Source organism: Elgaria multicarinata, chromosome 7 (assembly GCF_023053635.1).
Source record: "Elgaria multicarinata webbii isolate HBS135686 ecotype San Diego chromosome 7, rElgMul1.1.pri, whole genome shotgun sequence".
Taxonomy (NCBI): domain Eukaryota; kingdom Metazoa; phylum Chordata; class Lepidosauria; order Squamata; family Anguidae; genus Elgaria; species Elgaria multicarinata.
Window position 1 is genome coordinate 103610088 of NC_086177.1, and position 15586 is coordinate 103625673.

A 15586-nucleotide genomic window follows, 5' to 3' on the forward strand; every position below is an offset into this window, starting at 1 on the left:
GGGGTTGGACTCGATGGCCTTGTAGGACCCTTCCAACTCTGCTATTCTATGATTCTAAGATCTCGGGTTCATCCCTGCCTGAACGCTGGATGCCCTGTGTGGCACTTAGATGAACAGGTTTGACCCCAGGACAATCCTTGGATAAACCTTAGGTCTAGCTACAGCCTAAGATGTAGTGATGGCCACCAATTTGGATCACTTTAAAGGGGGATTTAACAAATTCATGGAGAAGGCTATCAAGGGTTACTAGTCCAGATGATTCTATGCTATCTCTCATATCAGAGGCAGTATGCCTATTTATTTATTTCATTTCATTTAATTTCTATACCATCCAATAGCTGGAGCTCTCTGGGGAACATGGGTGGGGGGGTGCTCTTGCACTCATGTCCTGCTTGTGGTTTTTACTGTGGGCAGCTGGTTGGCCACAGTGAATAGAATGATGGTCTGATCCAGCATGGCTCTGCTTGTGTTCCTATTTGCGGCTAGAGTAGCAATGATGGTACCCAGAGGTCACCCAGTGAATATGCACATCATGGGCTGTGGGCAACTGCCTGAGGTGAGCCAGGAGCTGGGAACCAAGAGCCATGGGATGAACAAACAGTTAGGGCTGTAGGATAAACCAGGAGGCACGGTCAAAGAGCAAGCCAGACCAAAAGGTACAGCAACACACCAGATTTCAGGAAGACCTTGTTCCTCAAGCAAGGCTCAGATGGAACAGGAAGCCCTTTTATTGTCTAGCAGGACCCAGTGGCCAGTCAGAGTCAGCCCTGGGTCTAAGGGTCCTTCACTGAGAAACTGCTACCTATAGTTGAATGGGTCACCATGTGGGGGGACAGATCTTGCACCTCCTGCCAATGGACTACTGAACTAGGATGGACATTGTGTGCTATGCAGCCAAACCCCATCCCTCTTCCATCCAGAATCAACCCATGTAGATGTGCCGTAAGGGTATAATTTTCTTTTGGGACCACTGTTCCATGGCCCTTTGCTCCATTAACATGGGTAGACTGCCCTGGCTTCTTGCACATCACAGAACAGAGCACTTGCAACCTCCCAATGCTAAGAACTTGGCTGGTTCGGGAGCAACTGTGGAGCAAATGTTAGAAGGAGCACATCTGGGAAGGGCTGGAGGGGAAATATGCAAAAAGAGCCATGGTCTGGGGAAATAATTGTGAAGAGGTAGCATCAGACTTTGGGTCTGGCTGAAAAGTTGTCTACAGATGGGCAAAAGATCAATGGTAGAGCACTTGTAGAGGACCCCAGTTTCAATCAGCTTCATGGGATGACCATGTGTTCTTCCTAGACGAGGCCTTAGCGCGCCTTCTGTCCCGGCTTCCCTGCTGTGCGTCCAGATGACACACAGGGGAATCCGGAGACAGGCCGGGCTGAGGCCTCCTCCAACGCGCCATAAGCCAATGCGCTAATGGCGCGCCTTTTCCCCAGCTCCGGCCTCAGGCCGGAGCTGGGGAACGTCTAGGGACTTCCACAGCTCCTCGCTTACTCGCGAGGAGCCACGAAAAGCCGCGGACCTGGCACAGCGCTCATAGGAGCGCTGTGCCCATCGGCAGGGGGGGGCGAAGGCTGGGAGGGTGGGTGCCAGGGTGGGTGGCATGGGGGGAGGGCGGGTGCAATTGCGCCGCCCGCCGCCCGGGCAATGCCTGGCATGGGGCGGCATTGCCCGGGCGGTGCGCGGCGCGATCGCACCCACCCTCCCCCCGTGCCACCCACCCTGGCACCCACCCTCCCAGCCTTCGCCCCCCCCCCCCCCCGGTAAAAAAAACCAAAAAAAAAACTTACCTCTCCAGAGTCTTCGGGCCGCACCCGGCCCCTTTAAAAAAAAATTTTAAATGGTGGACGCCGCAGGGACGCGACATCCCTGCGCGTCGTGCGTGTGGTAGCCTGGGGGAGTCGCGCTAACTTCAGCGCGCCTCAGCCCCGCCTCCCTGCCGGCGTAAGCTGGCAGGTCTAGCAAGGCCCCTAGAATTATGGGCGGAAAACTCCACTTCCTCCCCACTATGGATGATTTTGTACATCTCTATCATGTCTCCCCTCGCCTCCCCCCCCTCAAACTAAGCAGTCCCACAAGGTGTAACCTTTCCTCGTAAGGGAAATTGCTCCAGCCCCTTGATCATATTGGTTGACCTTTCCTGCATCTTTTCCAACTCTACAGCTTTCGCCAGAACTGTACACAGTATCCCATGTGTTGCTGCACAATTTGTATAATGGCAGTGTGATCTGGGCAATTTTATTTCCAATTTCCTTTCCTAATTATGCCTAGCATGGAATTTATTTATTTTTACAGCAGTTTCACTCTTCCTCAAGCTGTCCACCACCACAGCCTCAAGATCTCTTTCTTGCTCAGTCACTGCTAGCTCAGATTCCATCAGTGAATACATGAAGCTGAGATTTTTTTTTTGCCCCAGTGTGCAAAACTTTGCACTTGCTTACATTGAACCACATCTGCCATTTTGATGCCCATTCTCCCAGTTTGAAGAGAACATTTGGAAGCTCTTCGCAATCCAATTAAACTGAGTTAGGTGGTACAATGCTCTGACTTGGCAGCTTCCTAAGTTCTTAGTGAATGGATTCCACCACCATATGTTTCCGGGATTAAGTACAATGAACTGTGGCCCAGTTCAGTGTGCTTTGAATATTTTGCAAAAGCATCCCCGTAGAGATACAGACCTGTAGCAATAATCCCTCCCTTTTCTCCCACATTGTTTATGACCTTCCTGAAAGTTTCTTACTAAATGTGTGTGGATTCTGTTCCCAACCAACTCTTTTTATGGTCACAGTTCTACACAGTTTTCTTACGTCTCCCCAATAAATACCGTGATGAAGTTCTTTGTTATGCTCTTTCTCAGTCTTTCTCTTTATTCCCCCGTCTTCTTTTCAGTTCGAGCCTGGAATTCTTGCCTGATGTTCAGTATGCATTTGGGATGCCCTTTTATCCTCAATATGAAAAGCAATATACATTGGAAGAGAAGACCCTCTCCTTAGCCATAATGCAGTATTTGGCCAACTTTATAAAATCTGGGTGCGTATTAAGTGTTTGCCTGTGTTGTGGTTGCATGATGGCCTTCAGATGCACAGCAGAGCTTTTGAAGCCCTTTTCTGATAGCATCTCTACAGCACACCACAAGCTGCTCCCCACATACAGAAAAATTCAGGAGATGTTGCCAGTGAAGCAACTTGGAACCAAATATTCAAGACACACTGGTGGACATACTAGTGTACGGTGTATGCAAACATATAACAAGGTCAATGGATGGTGGTCATAAAAAGTAAATATCTTCAGCCAGGCCAGGCTTACTTCAAAAATCTGATCACCCAACTGGGCTTTTGTTCTAATAAGGGACAAAGGGCGCACCGTGACCCAGATGTCCGGGCGTACCCATGCACAACTGCCCTCGAAGGCTCAAGAGCACTCAGGTGCAGGCACGTCCTAGCGCCAGACAGGTCTGCCTGGGCCCATGAAGGCTGGATGTGGGTCGCCCGCTGCCCTCAGGGCCCAGGTGGATTTTCTCAACAATGCTAATACTAATCAGATTCACCTTCATGGATGTTTCTCACATTGGGTTGGGCTCAGATTTGGTCCTACATTGAATAGACACATTGAAATCAGCAGGGATGACTAACTTCAGTGCCACTGATTTCAATGGGCCAGTTCTAAGCATGGCTACATCTAGATCCAGCACATAGTCTGGTCAGTTAAGGCAAGCTTTTTCAAGCATCAAAATACACTGATTTGAATCCAATCTCTCAAGTCAAAATGAAGAGCTTATTTTGGGGGGAAAAACCTATTTGGATAAATTTGCTGAAACCTGAGCTGATGAAAATTTCCAGCACTCTGAGTGCATTCCAGTAAAGTGGAACAAATGGAACTGGGCCCAGTAGGAGGCAGTAAAAACAACAACAGCAACTAAACATTCCCTGAAACTGTTGACAAGAACCAGACAAAGAAGAGGCAGTCTTCTTAATTATGATGTATTGAATTTTATTACACAAGGAGCATTTTTTGAAAGTCGAAATTTGCCTTCATGGGATTATGGTGGATTTTGCTATTCCTCTTGGATCTAGTGATTATTTACTTGAGGTATAATAGGATCATAGAGATAAAAGGGACCTCAAAGGTCACCTAGTCAATCTCACTATTGATGCTATAAATGCATTACTACAGCATCCATGATAGTTGTCCTGATCTCTCGTTCTGCTTTGGTTTGTTATTGATCAGGAAATTATTTCTTTGTTTAACCTTGTTTGACCTGTGGAGTTGACAAGTGATCTTGGGCCAGCCATGCTCAACCTCTGTCCTCCACCTGAAAAAGGAGAATCACAGTGACCCACCTGAAGGCATTGGTGTAAGGAAGGGGAAAATTACTATAAAGCACAAAACAATTACCTTGATACTGTATTTCTTCGATTCTAAGACGCCATCGATTGTAAGACGCACACTAATTTCAGTACCACCAACAGAAAAAAAAGCTTTGATTCTAAGAAATAATAAACACACCCGAGATTCTAAGACGCACCCTGTTTTTAGAGATGTTTATATGGGGGGGGGGGGAAGTGTGTCTTAGAATCGAAGAAATACAATACATGCCCTTGCTGGCTCAGACTGTGGTCCATCCATGATAAAGCTAAAACCCTGCTATTGCAAAGATTAAAGGATATAGAGATGCAGTCTCAGTCAGAAGAGCTTAAGTCCTGTAAAACTAACCCTTTCTATAATTCTTTCACGCCATTTTATTTATCTCTACCAAGTTATCTGTTGGATATACCCAACATTAAATTGAGGATAATCTTTACACAGGCAAGACTAAATGTTCTCCCTTTAGCAGTTCAGCTAAGACGATATAAGAGATTACCAATTAAAGATAGAGTATGTGGATGTAATGCAGTCTCTGTCGAAGACTTAATTCATGTTTTGCTTGAATGCCCTATGTATAATAATCTTAGAAATATATACATTTCTCCTTTGCTAAAATCGCTGAAGGGCTCCTCATCACATGCTAAAGTTTGTCATTTGTTATCAGGTGCAGAAAAAATTGCTTCTTTTAGAGTGTCGAAATTTTTAGCTAAGTCTATGCAGATACATTCTACACAATGCATGAAGGGTTTGGGTAGTGACCCTTTATATGATGCTCAATTATTTTTATTGTAAACTGTTCTCTTTTATAACTTGTGTATAATGGCTAACTGCTTGTAACACAATAAACTGACTGACTGACTGACTGACTGACTGTGGTCCATCTAGTCTAATGTTCTGCATGGAGGTTCCATTTTGTTATCACTAACAACTATTCCTGGAGCCATCCTCCACTCATCCATTTTCAATGCATCCCTCCCCCATTTAATTACTTGCATGGGCTGGTCTGGGATTTGAAGACTGGACCCTCTCACACCCAAAGCGAGAACCACGAACCTAGACTAGCCACTGGTGCAAAGAAAGACGACAAAGGCACATCTATACTCTTGTACATTAATAGACATTGCGACGGGTAGTGGTACTACAGGCTGGATGATTAATAAGCTGTTCCGGTTCCTCTCCACAGAAACCCAAATGGCCCTTATAAATTCTCAGGAAAAATGACTGGAACTACATTGCCTTGGCCTATGTTTCGAGCAGACACCGGTGGAGACAATTATAAGGAATTTACTACTTCCTTGGAGAACCGTAAAGGGCTGAAAAAAGCTGAATGTTCATTCTGGTCCGATTATATCAAAACACTCAAAGCTTCAACAAATTGTGAGTGCGTGACTATATATTATTCTTCATATATTTGCTCATGCACACAAACATGGTGGCATATCTATTTTTACTACATGAAATGACACACACACCCCTCCACTACACACAGCTTGGCATTGGTGGGAGAAGATTCCCCTATCGGGCAAGTTAAGAGCCATTTCCTCCACCACAGGCTCTTGGCGTGTCACACATTGTTTGGGTGGCCCCAGAGGGATGCAGAGTTACTTCATCGTTCTGTAGAAACACAAACAGGATCCCCATTACAGGTAATGTCAGGCTGCAGTGCAGCGTGCCCAGCAATAGGCCCTGTAATTAAAACTCTAAAGCAAGGGTGCCCCACCCCTCTCAGCCCAAGGGCCAAATTCAATTTCAGAGGTGGTTGGGGCTGAACGCAAAAGGTATGGAGCCCACATAACCCCAAATAACAGCATATATTTATTTTATTTATTTATTTCATTTATATCCCATCTTTTTTTCCTCCAAGGAACTCAAGGCTGCATACTTATTCCTCCTCCTCTCCATTTTATCCTCACAACAACCCTGTGAGGTAGGTTGGGTTGAGAGTCTGTTGTGACTGGCCCAAAGTCTCTGAGTGAGCTTCCATGGCTGAGCGGGGACTAGAACCTGGATCTCCCAGCTCCCAGTCCAACACTCTATTCACTACACCACACTGGCTCTCTATGAGCTTAAGACTCTTACTGCCAGTTACTAAGCCTTGGGAGAGGAATTTCAACCTCTTAGAATGGAAACGGCACAAAACCCAAGAGACCACCAAACTATTGGTGGTTGGGGAAAAGGGGTGGCGTGAGGGAAGGGGCGTGACCCTATGGGGAACCCCAGTGGGCCAGTTTGGGGGGCTTGGCACCCAAATTTGGCCCATCATCCTGAGGTTCAACACCCCTGCTCTAAAAATTGTCTGGAATCAGGCTACCTGGCCAACCTCTTAGACCTGCATGAGCCGTGCCCAACAGCTCCACATATCATCAGTGGTGCTTCTCTGAGGCTAGATCTCCACTACTGCTTTGTAGTGGTATTGAAGCACAGCGATAAGTGTTGGGGCACATTCCATGGACCGCTTTCATTGTGTTATTTCCTGCTTTTTATTCCACGTCCGTAACGTTTGACACAAGTTGTAGACCTGGCTTTTGCACCCTTTCCTCCGGAGGTCAGAGGTGGCAGCAGAAGAAAGTTTATTTTCTGTTGTTGTGCACCAATTATGGACCAACCTCAGAAAGGGGAATCCATCTGGCACCTTTGCTATTCTCTTTAGGCACCAAGAAAAGTCTGTCCTGTTTGCTTGGGTAATTTTATTTATTTGGCATGGGTTCTTTCCCCCATCTGTCTCAAATGTAGTATTTTGCCAGTGGCTAGAGAAGGTATTTTGCCGCTGCATTTAGTTGTACAACTGCATATAAAGATAATTTGTTTTTGTTTTTAAGGGCTGTTTTTATTTATTTGATTACAATGTTATTACCCTGGATCCTACTTGTGAGGGGAAGGCGGCATACAACCCTTCAAAATACATGGAATTCCCTACAGAAATTATCTCCTATGTGAACCGTGTGCATGGTAGAGGATGGATTATAAACAGCTGTTTTTAATAACGGTGCAAACTTTTGAACCCGACGGGTTCTTCCGCATGGTATACTCTGGTGATGTGAACTTTAATATAAGGATTTTAAATTCCAGAATTTCCTGAAATCACCCAGCTGTGTCATGAGAACATAGTGAGAGTTGTACTGGATCAGACCAAAGGCCTATCTAGTCCACCATTCTTTTGTCACAATCACCAGCGAGATGCCTACAGGAAGCCCACAGGCAGAACATGAACTCAATAGCACCCTCTTCGCCATGTTCCCAGCAATTGCTACTGAGAGACCTACTACCTCTCTGATACTGGAGGTAGTATATAGCCATCATGACTAGTAGCCACTGTCAGCCTTCTCCTTTGTGAATTTGTCTAACCCCCTTTTAACAAGTGCAAAAGCAAGGAAAACCCCTTGGGGGAGTAAAAAAAAAAAAAAGCCAAGTGCAAAGGTAGAACCAAGCAATCTTCAAAAACAATTATTTACAAAAGTTTATTTACAGTGCCAAGGCTGTAAATAAAATGGCAGTGCCAGTTTGAAGATTGCTTGGTTCTATAACCCCCTTTTAAACCTGTCCAAGTTGGTGGCCATCGCTACGTCTTGTGCTAGCAAATTCCATAATTTAACTATGCGCTGGGTGAAGAAGTCCTTCCTTTTATCTGTCCTGAATCTCCCACCAATCCGCTTCATGGGATGACCCCGCTGCGTTCTAGTATCTGCTATCAGTTCTATGGGTTGTATGCACCTCTATCATGTCCCCCCTGGCTCACTTTTTTCTAAGCTAAAGAACTGTAGTGTAGTTCTAGCCTCAGTGTGAAGTGGTTGCAAAAAAAAAGCAAATGCTATTTTGGACTGCATTAATAGCTTCTAAATCGCGCAAGGTACTGGTTGCCCTATATTCGGCAATAGTTAGGCCTCATCTTGAGTATTGTGTCCAGTTCTGGGCAGAACACTTCAAGAAGGACGCAGACAAGCTGGAGCGTGTTCAGAGGAGGGCAATGAGGATGATCAGGGGTCTGGAAACAAAGCCCTTTGAAGAGAGACTGAAAGAACTGGGCATGTTTAGCCTGGAGAAGAGAAGAGTGAGGGGAAACTCTTCAAACACTTGAAAGGTCGTCACACAGAGGAGGGCCAAGATCTCTTCTTGATCCTGGCCCTCAGTGCAGGACACAGACTAATGGGCTCAAGTTACAGGAAGCCAGATTCTGGCTGGACATCAGGAAAACTATCCTGCAGTATGACAATGGAACCAATGACCTAGGGAGATTTATTTATTTAAAACATTTATATCCCGCCCTATATCATTAAGATCTCAGAGCGGCATACAGATAAAAACATACAGTATAAAACAATAAACATGCACAGTTAAAAACAAATTAAACCATTAAACAAATTAAACCAGGTTGTGGGCTCTCCCACACTAGAGGCATTCAAGAGGCAGCTGGACAGCCATTTGTCAGGGATGCTTTAAGGTGGATTCCTGCATTGAGCAGGGGGTTGGACTCAATGGCCTTTTAGCCCCTTCCAACTCTACTATTCTATGATTCTGTGATCCCCAAATGTTATCATCTTTTCTCACTGGGGAGTTGAACCCGGCCCCTTGATAATTGGAATTGTTGGCGTAGAATGTTTTGTTTCATATTTACTGTGAGTGAACGTCCAGCTACCTCAATTAACATTAAATGATCCATGAGTTCTGCAGTGGTTTCTGTGGGTGGGCTATATAATAAGAATGAACTGACTGCTATGTTCCCAGACAGATGCCTAGCAGACTCATGTGAAAGAATAAACAGTGAAGCGTATTGGGTAGAAGCTGTGGCCTCACTGAGAAATTATTCTTTGCCTGAATGTTGTTCCATGAGTGATGCATCTTGTTTGTGTTATGTTTTCAGGCAGAAGACAGCAACCCGCCACAATCAGGCCCAGTGACGAACTGGCAGTGGCATTTATTTCTAAAACCACTCAGATAAAGCCGATAGAAGACAAGGTGGCATACAGCAAGTAGAACACAGCACATTGGGCTATTTTGGATTGATGGGAAGAAATCAGAGTCCTCCACAAATAGGTGGAGAAATCATCTTACTGTATTATGATGGAACATCTGTAATTGATTATTATACTGTCAAGTATGTTTGCTGTCGGGCAAGGCAAGCAAGTTTAGAAACGGCATAAACATCATACCATCTAATCGATTAAACGTGTTGTTTATTGATGCATCAAATTGTAAGCACAGCACTCAATAAAACTGCAAAAGCTTTTAAATATGGTTCTTTTTCTTATAGTCCTCTAAACCAAACGTATTACTTTTAGTGATGGATAAAGTCTGCTTGGGTTGATTTGGAATCAGTGCTATGGGTCGTAGCTAATGTTAGCCCTACTTAGAGTAGGCTCATTGAGAAGCATTGTAACATTGGATAAAATGCTGTATCTGCAGGCTTCTTACGTGAGCATTTGTAAATTAGCTCATCTGTTTTCAGAAAGAGCACTCCCAGTTCATAACTTAGAGCTTCCACATTGATGGTGCCATATACAGGAACATTTTTGTACTACCCCATCCCCAGGGAATAGTAGTTTGGCTTCATCACCCACTTCAGAACACTCAACATGTCAGGGAGCTGCCTAGAAATTCAACCATCCAACCCCCAAGCACACATATTCTGGGATAAGGGAGGTTTTAGATCTGAATAGGGGACAACAGCCACATGGAATGTTTTTAGTGGGGGGAAATAAAGTGAGTGGTCTAAAGACGATGCACTCAATAAAGGGAATACTGGCTGGCTGGGGTGAGGGGAACGGTCCTGGAATTCACAACAATCAATGAGAATATTAGTGAGAAGAACTAAATATTAAATAAATCTGTGCATCCTCCTCCAACACAGATAGCTTTGTAGTTCGTGTAGTTTTGCAGCAGTCAAGGACATTCATCCAGAGTAAGAGGTTAACATTAAATAACTTCTGTGCATGCTCCCACAACACGTGTGGCTCTGGGCTTCCAATCCACTGGATGTTGGCCATGTATGCTCAGAATCTCAGTTAACATTCTGAACATGAGAAGAGCGCCTTGGAGAATATGGTGCTCAACTCATAATACAGACAAGCATTAAAACCAGGTCAAATATTGTGCATGAAACAAGGTAATGACAAATTTTGGCTGCAGTGGCCTGGTTCAGACAACACGCTAAACCATGCTGCTTAACCATAAAATGGTTATGCATTCCCTTAACCATTTTGTGGTTAAGAAGCATGGTTTAGTGTGTTGTCTGAACCAGGCCATTGTGAGTTCCCTTGTTAACACTGAGAGTCACAATTTCTCTGCGTATGTCTACACCTTACAGTGTTCCAGGAGGGAGGGAGGAGGATTTCATGATATGGTGATCGTGAGATCCTCCCCCTGTGTTCACACGTGGCGCGCGACAACCAGGGAGGAATGAGGATGTTGCACCCACCTTTTTTTTAAAAAAAAGAATACAGGAGCTGGAGCACAACTGTACACATCAATTGTACAACAAGTGCAAAAGCCAGGAAAACCCCGTGGGGGAGTAAAAAGAAGCCAAAGGCAAAGGTAGAACCAGGCAATCTTCAAAACGGAATATTTGCAAAAGTTTATTTACAGTGCCAAGGTGCCGCCTACGCGTTTCGAATGCAACTGCGCTCTTCCTCAGGGCTGTTATAGAGTTCGTTCTGCAGACAACTTAACGAACTCTATAACAGCCCTAAGGAAGAGCGCAGTTTGCGTTTGAAACGCGTAGGCGGCACCTTGGCACTGCAAATAAACTTTTGTAAATATTCCGTTTTGAAGATTGCCTGGTTCTACCTTTGCCTTTGGCTTCTTTTTACTCCCACATCAATTGCACACCTCTTCCAAATGTAAGCGTTCTTCTCCCATTGGTGAAAGCATATTCATGCACGTTTTTCAAAACTACACATTTTTTCACGCACCTTTTTCAGTTGTACGCGTGCTCTTGCAGGCATTGGGGCGCATGGGCGGTCTGCAAATCACATTGCAAGTTTGGAATGCACAGACCACAGGCTGCATCTGAACCCGTGGTCAATCTGGAATGTGTGAACTGGGTAAATCCTGACCAAAACCACACTGAAACGAATTCCTCATACATCCCTATTTAAAATGATGTCAAATGAAATTCTCACCCATCTCTAGTTAAAAGGCTCTCAGGTAGCAGGTAACGGGACAGAGCCCTGCCTAAGACTCTGTAGAGCTTCTACCCATCCATGAGTTGAGAGCACTGAACTAGATGGTGGGGAAATGTTCTCACACAGTATAAGGCAGTTTCATTTGATTATATTGGGTAGGATCACTTACAGGAGCAATTCAGAAAGTAGGCAGCAGCAGCAGAAAGCAATGGAATCCATTTCTTTTTAAGACGAATATTTGCATCATCTAAGTCTTTTTCAAGAAAATTTCTACTTGGGGCCTGAAAAACAAAATAAATCCATACTGGCAATCATCCGGCACAGCTTTGGCTGTAACCTAACCTGAGCTGTCAAGGCATTACAAGATGTAAATCCAAAAGAAACAGCAACGAACAGCAGCAAGGAGTGCGAGTTGGGAAACTTTCGGGTAGACTTGTGAGGCTTCAGGAAATCTGGGAAGGCAGCCGCCTGCAAAAGTGGAAAGCTGGTGCAGAGGTCCCGTCTAAATGCCCTTTGATGCACTCTCCAAGCCAACAACTCTGTGATACTTGCCCAGTTCCCACTGAACCAGTATTCATTTTTTTGCCAGCCAGCTGCCAAGTGGCTCAAGGACCATTCATAAAAATTGTGCTGATGATCAGTGATGTAAACGCCCCCCACCAGGCAACCCCCCCTCCACACTCCATTTGGAAAGCCCGAAACTGCCAGGAGAGCTTAAAACTTTCCAGATCCTTGTCCAGTAATGGGTGACTCAGAGTCTTTAAATGAAGGCCTGGCCATAGAATTCTCATCTGTGTATTTATTTCCCCCCCCACCCTCTTCTTTGCATAAGAAATCCAGACATCTCGGTGTCTGAAAAGCCTGAAGCGACTTTCATTACCTTCATTCCACATTAACGCCGTCCCCATCAAGAAGCAGAACAGCAATGTGATAAAGAAGGAAACGAAAAGAAACAAAATATCTAGCCAAAGTGAAACACACACATCCCATTTTTAAGTCCCACTAATTTCAAAAGGAGACATTTAAATACACACTTAACACTTCCATGGAACTGAATGGGATTGAAAAGTGCTTCACTGGCTGGGTCGTGCTTTTCTTTCTTTCTTTCTTTGTTTATTTTACTTAACCCGAGTTCTCTGGGCAGTGTACATTACAGGAAAACCACAAAATATAAACAAGAAAACAGCAGCGAAGAGTAAAAACACTTCAGGGCATAAAACCGAAGTACAACCAGCAGCCATAAAAGTGCAAGCTAAAAGCACTAAAGAAACACACCCATTTTTAAAATGCCCGGGAGAATAAAAAGTAGGGATGTGCTCCGCTCCGATTAGGAGCGTAGAAGCAGTAGCGGATTGGCCTGCTCCGCCTTACCCAGAGGCGGAGTAGGAGCGGACCGCGGACCCCCTAGAAGCAAGGCGAAGAGAAGCGACCATTTTTCGGAGCTCCGAGTTCAGGCGGAGCGCTCCGGTCGCCATCTTGAAAACATTTCGCCATAGGATTGCATTGCGGCAAATAATCGCGCATAACTACGTTGTTTTTGAAGCTATCGTTCTGGAAATTCTTGTGCACAGAGAGTCGTGGATGGGGGTCATTTTGAGACCACTCTCAACTTTCTGCGTTGTCTGGGTCGCGGGCTATATTTTTGTGAAAATCGGGTCAACCGCGCGGCTCAAACTGCGTTTTCGGCTTTTCGCCCATAGGATTGCATTGAGGGAAAGAATCGGGGATAACTGGGGGGGGGTTAAGCTATCGTTCTGGAAATTCTTGTGCACAGAGAGTCGTGGATGGGGGTCATTTTGAGACCACTCTCAACTTTCTGCATCGTACGGGTCGCGGGCTATATTTTTGTGAAAATCGGGTCAACCGCGCGGCTCAAACTGCGTTTTCGGCTTTTCGCCCATAGGATTGCATTGAGGGAAAGAATCGGGGATAACTGGGGGGGGTTTAAGCTATCGTTCTGAAAATTCTTGTGCACAGAGAGTCGTGGATGGGGGTCATTTTGAGACCACTCTCAACTTTCTGCATCGTACGGGTCGCGGGCTAGACGTTTTTAAAAAATCGGCGGGAAAAATACCTTTTTCAAAGGGCTGAGGGGCAGAGTCAGCTCCCGGTCATGATGATCCCAAAGTTGGAGGAGGGCATAGGCAAAACAGGTAACTTGGGATTCTGGGAAACTTCTCTTTCTTCATCTGAACGGGCTTTTCCCCGTGTTTTTTAACACAGTAGCCCCACCAAATGCACAAACACAACCTGAAATCATATACTAAGCCAAGAATAAGAGATAGAAACACAGCACTGCTCCCCACCCTAACCTTGGGGAACAACTGAATCGATGTGGTGCAAGGGGATGAGCTCCCCTAGGGCATCTCATCGTGGACGTGCCCCCACTCTCTCCTGCACTGGAAGGCCATTAGAGCCTTCCAAAGAGAGTAAAACGGTGGAGCAATGCCTATCATGAGTTGAAGTGAATGGTCACTTTTCAGTGGTGGAGCAATGCCTGTTCTGAGTCGAAGTGAGCGTTTTACTTCTTCTCAGAGCTGTGGCTGTCAGTGTCTTGAACTGGCAGCTACTTCTCCCTCCCCCGGGCACGTCCCCCTATTGCTGGTAAAAGACAGATATAGCCTTTTAAAAAAAGTTCTTCTTGTTGTTTATTGAGCAACACTGCTGCTTTTAATTCCACCCCTCCTTTGTTTATTGATTGATTTATTCCATTTTATATGCATTACTGGCTTATCCTTGGCTCACTTCCTTATGCCCCCAGAAATGCCAGCTGCATGCCTGCCTGCCTTCCCTCCCTCCTCCCCTGCCCACCTCGCAGGGATGGTGTGTGTGGGGTGCCCGATTTTCAAAAATTCGCCAAAAATCAGGGGATGATGGGATTGCTTTGAAACTTGGCATGCGTGTGTATATCCCCATGAGGTGTCATGGTGCCAAACATGAGGTTTCTAACTTGAACAGAAAAAAAGTTGTATAATTTTTTAGCTTTCAATGCAAGCCTATGGGGGGGGGGAAACGGAGCTCCGGATCCGGATCCGGAGCTCCGGGCGGAGCGGAGCGGAAGTGGGCGGAGCGGGGGCGGGGCGGAGCGGCCCGATCCGGAAAATGGCAGATCTGCAAGTGAAGCGGAGCGGGGGGTCTGTGCACACCCCTAATAAAAAGGCCTTCACATGGCATTAAAAAGACCATAACAAAGGCGCCAGGCAAGCCTATCTGGGGAAGGTCTTCCAAAGGCAGGGTGCCACCACTGAAAGGACCCTCTCACTTGTGGAAACCTACATTTAGAGGGAATCTACACGTCATTGTGAGGGCGCTTGCATGCGCCCCCAGTGCGCCCTCACAATGACTGTGTAGACGGAGAAAGAAGAGACGGAGGAAGAGGCGGAGGAGGCGGCAGCTGGGGAACCGGCCGCGTCCTTGCTGCCGCCGCCGCCGCCGCCTCCCCGCCAGCCTCCTGCTGCCGGGCTAAGAGCCACCCAGGTCGGAGAGCTCGGTGGAAGCGGAAGCCGAGCTCTCTAACCTGGGTGGCTCTTACCCCGGCAGCAGGAGGCCGGCGGGGAGGCAGCGGCAAGGACGTGGCCGGTTCCCCAGCCGCCGCCTCCTCCGCCTCGTCCTCCATCTCTTCTTTCTCCGTCTACACAGTCGTTGTGAGGGCTCACTGGGGGCGCATGCAAGCGCCCTCACAACGACGTGTAGATTCCCTCTTAGAAACATAGGAAGCTGCCTTCTATTGAATCAGACCCTTTGTCCAACGAGCCGCGTGTTATCAACACTGACTGGCAGCAGTTTGCCAGTGTTTCAAGCAGGATTCTTTCCTAGTCCTACCTGGAGGTGTTGAGGATCAAATGCAAAGCATACACTGTGTCAGGATGAGGCCTGGGCTCCCTGGTGTGGATTTTGAATCAGATTTGGAGGTGAAGGAGGAGGAGACCAGCCAAACAGGAAGTGGGAGAGGAAATTCTCCAAGACTCTCCAGGAGTCAAGGAGGAATCCTCCCAGGAGCTTATCAAACAGGAGGCCCAGGCTCAGAGATCATCCTCCCCTCCCCTGAGAACTCAATATTTGTCAGAGGGGGAGGGGGCATCAGAATTGAGATATC

At 46.2% G+C, this 15586-nt stretch overlaps 1 protein-coding gene across 1 annotated transcript in view; it reads left to right on the forward strand.

Moving 5' to 3' along the window:
• Nucleotides 1-6464, forward strand: part of TG (thyroglobulin) — a 199420-nt gene extending 192956 nt beyond the window's left edge. Inside the window, exons 46-48 of the mRNA XM_063131335.1 lie at nucleotides 2897-3037; nucleotides 5556-5753; nucleotides 6458-6464. Coding sequence (XP_062987405.1) covers nucleotides 2897-3037; nucleotides 5556-5753; nucleotides 6458-6464 — 346 coding nt within the window. The remainder of the gene's footprint in view (nucleotides 1-2896; nucleotides 3038-5555; nucleotides 5754-6457) is intronic.
• The last annotated feature ends 9122 nt before the right edge of the window (nucleotides 6465-15586 follow it).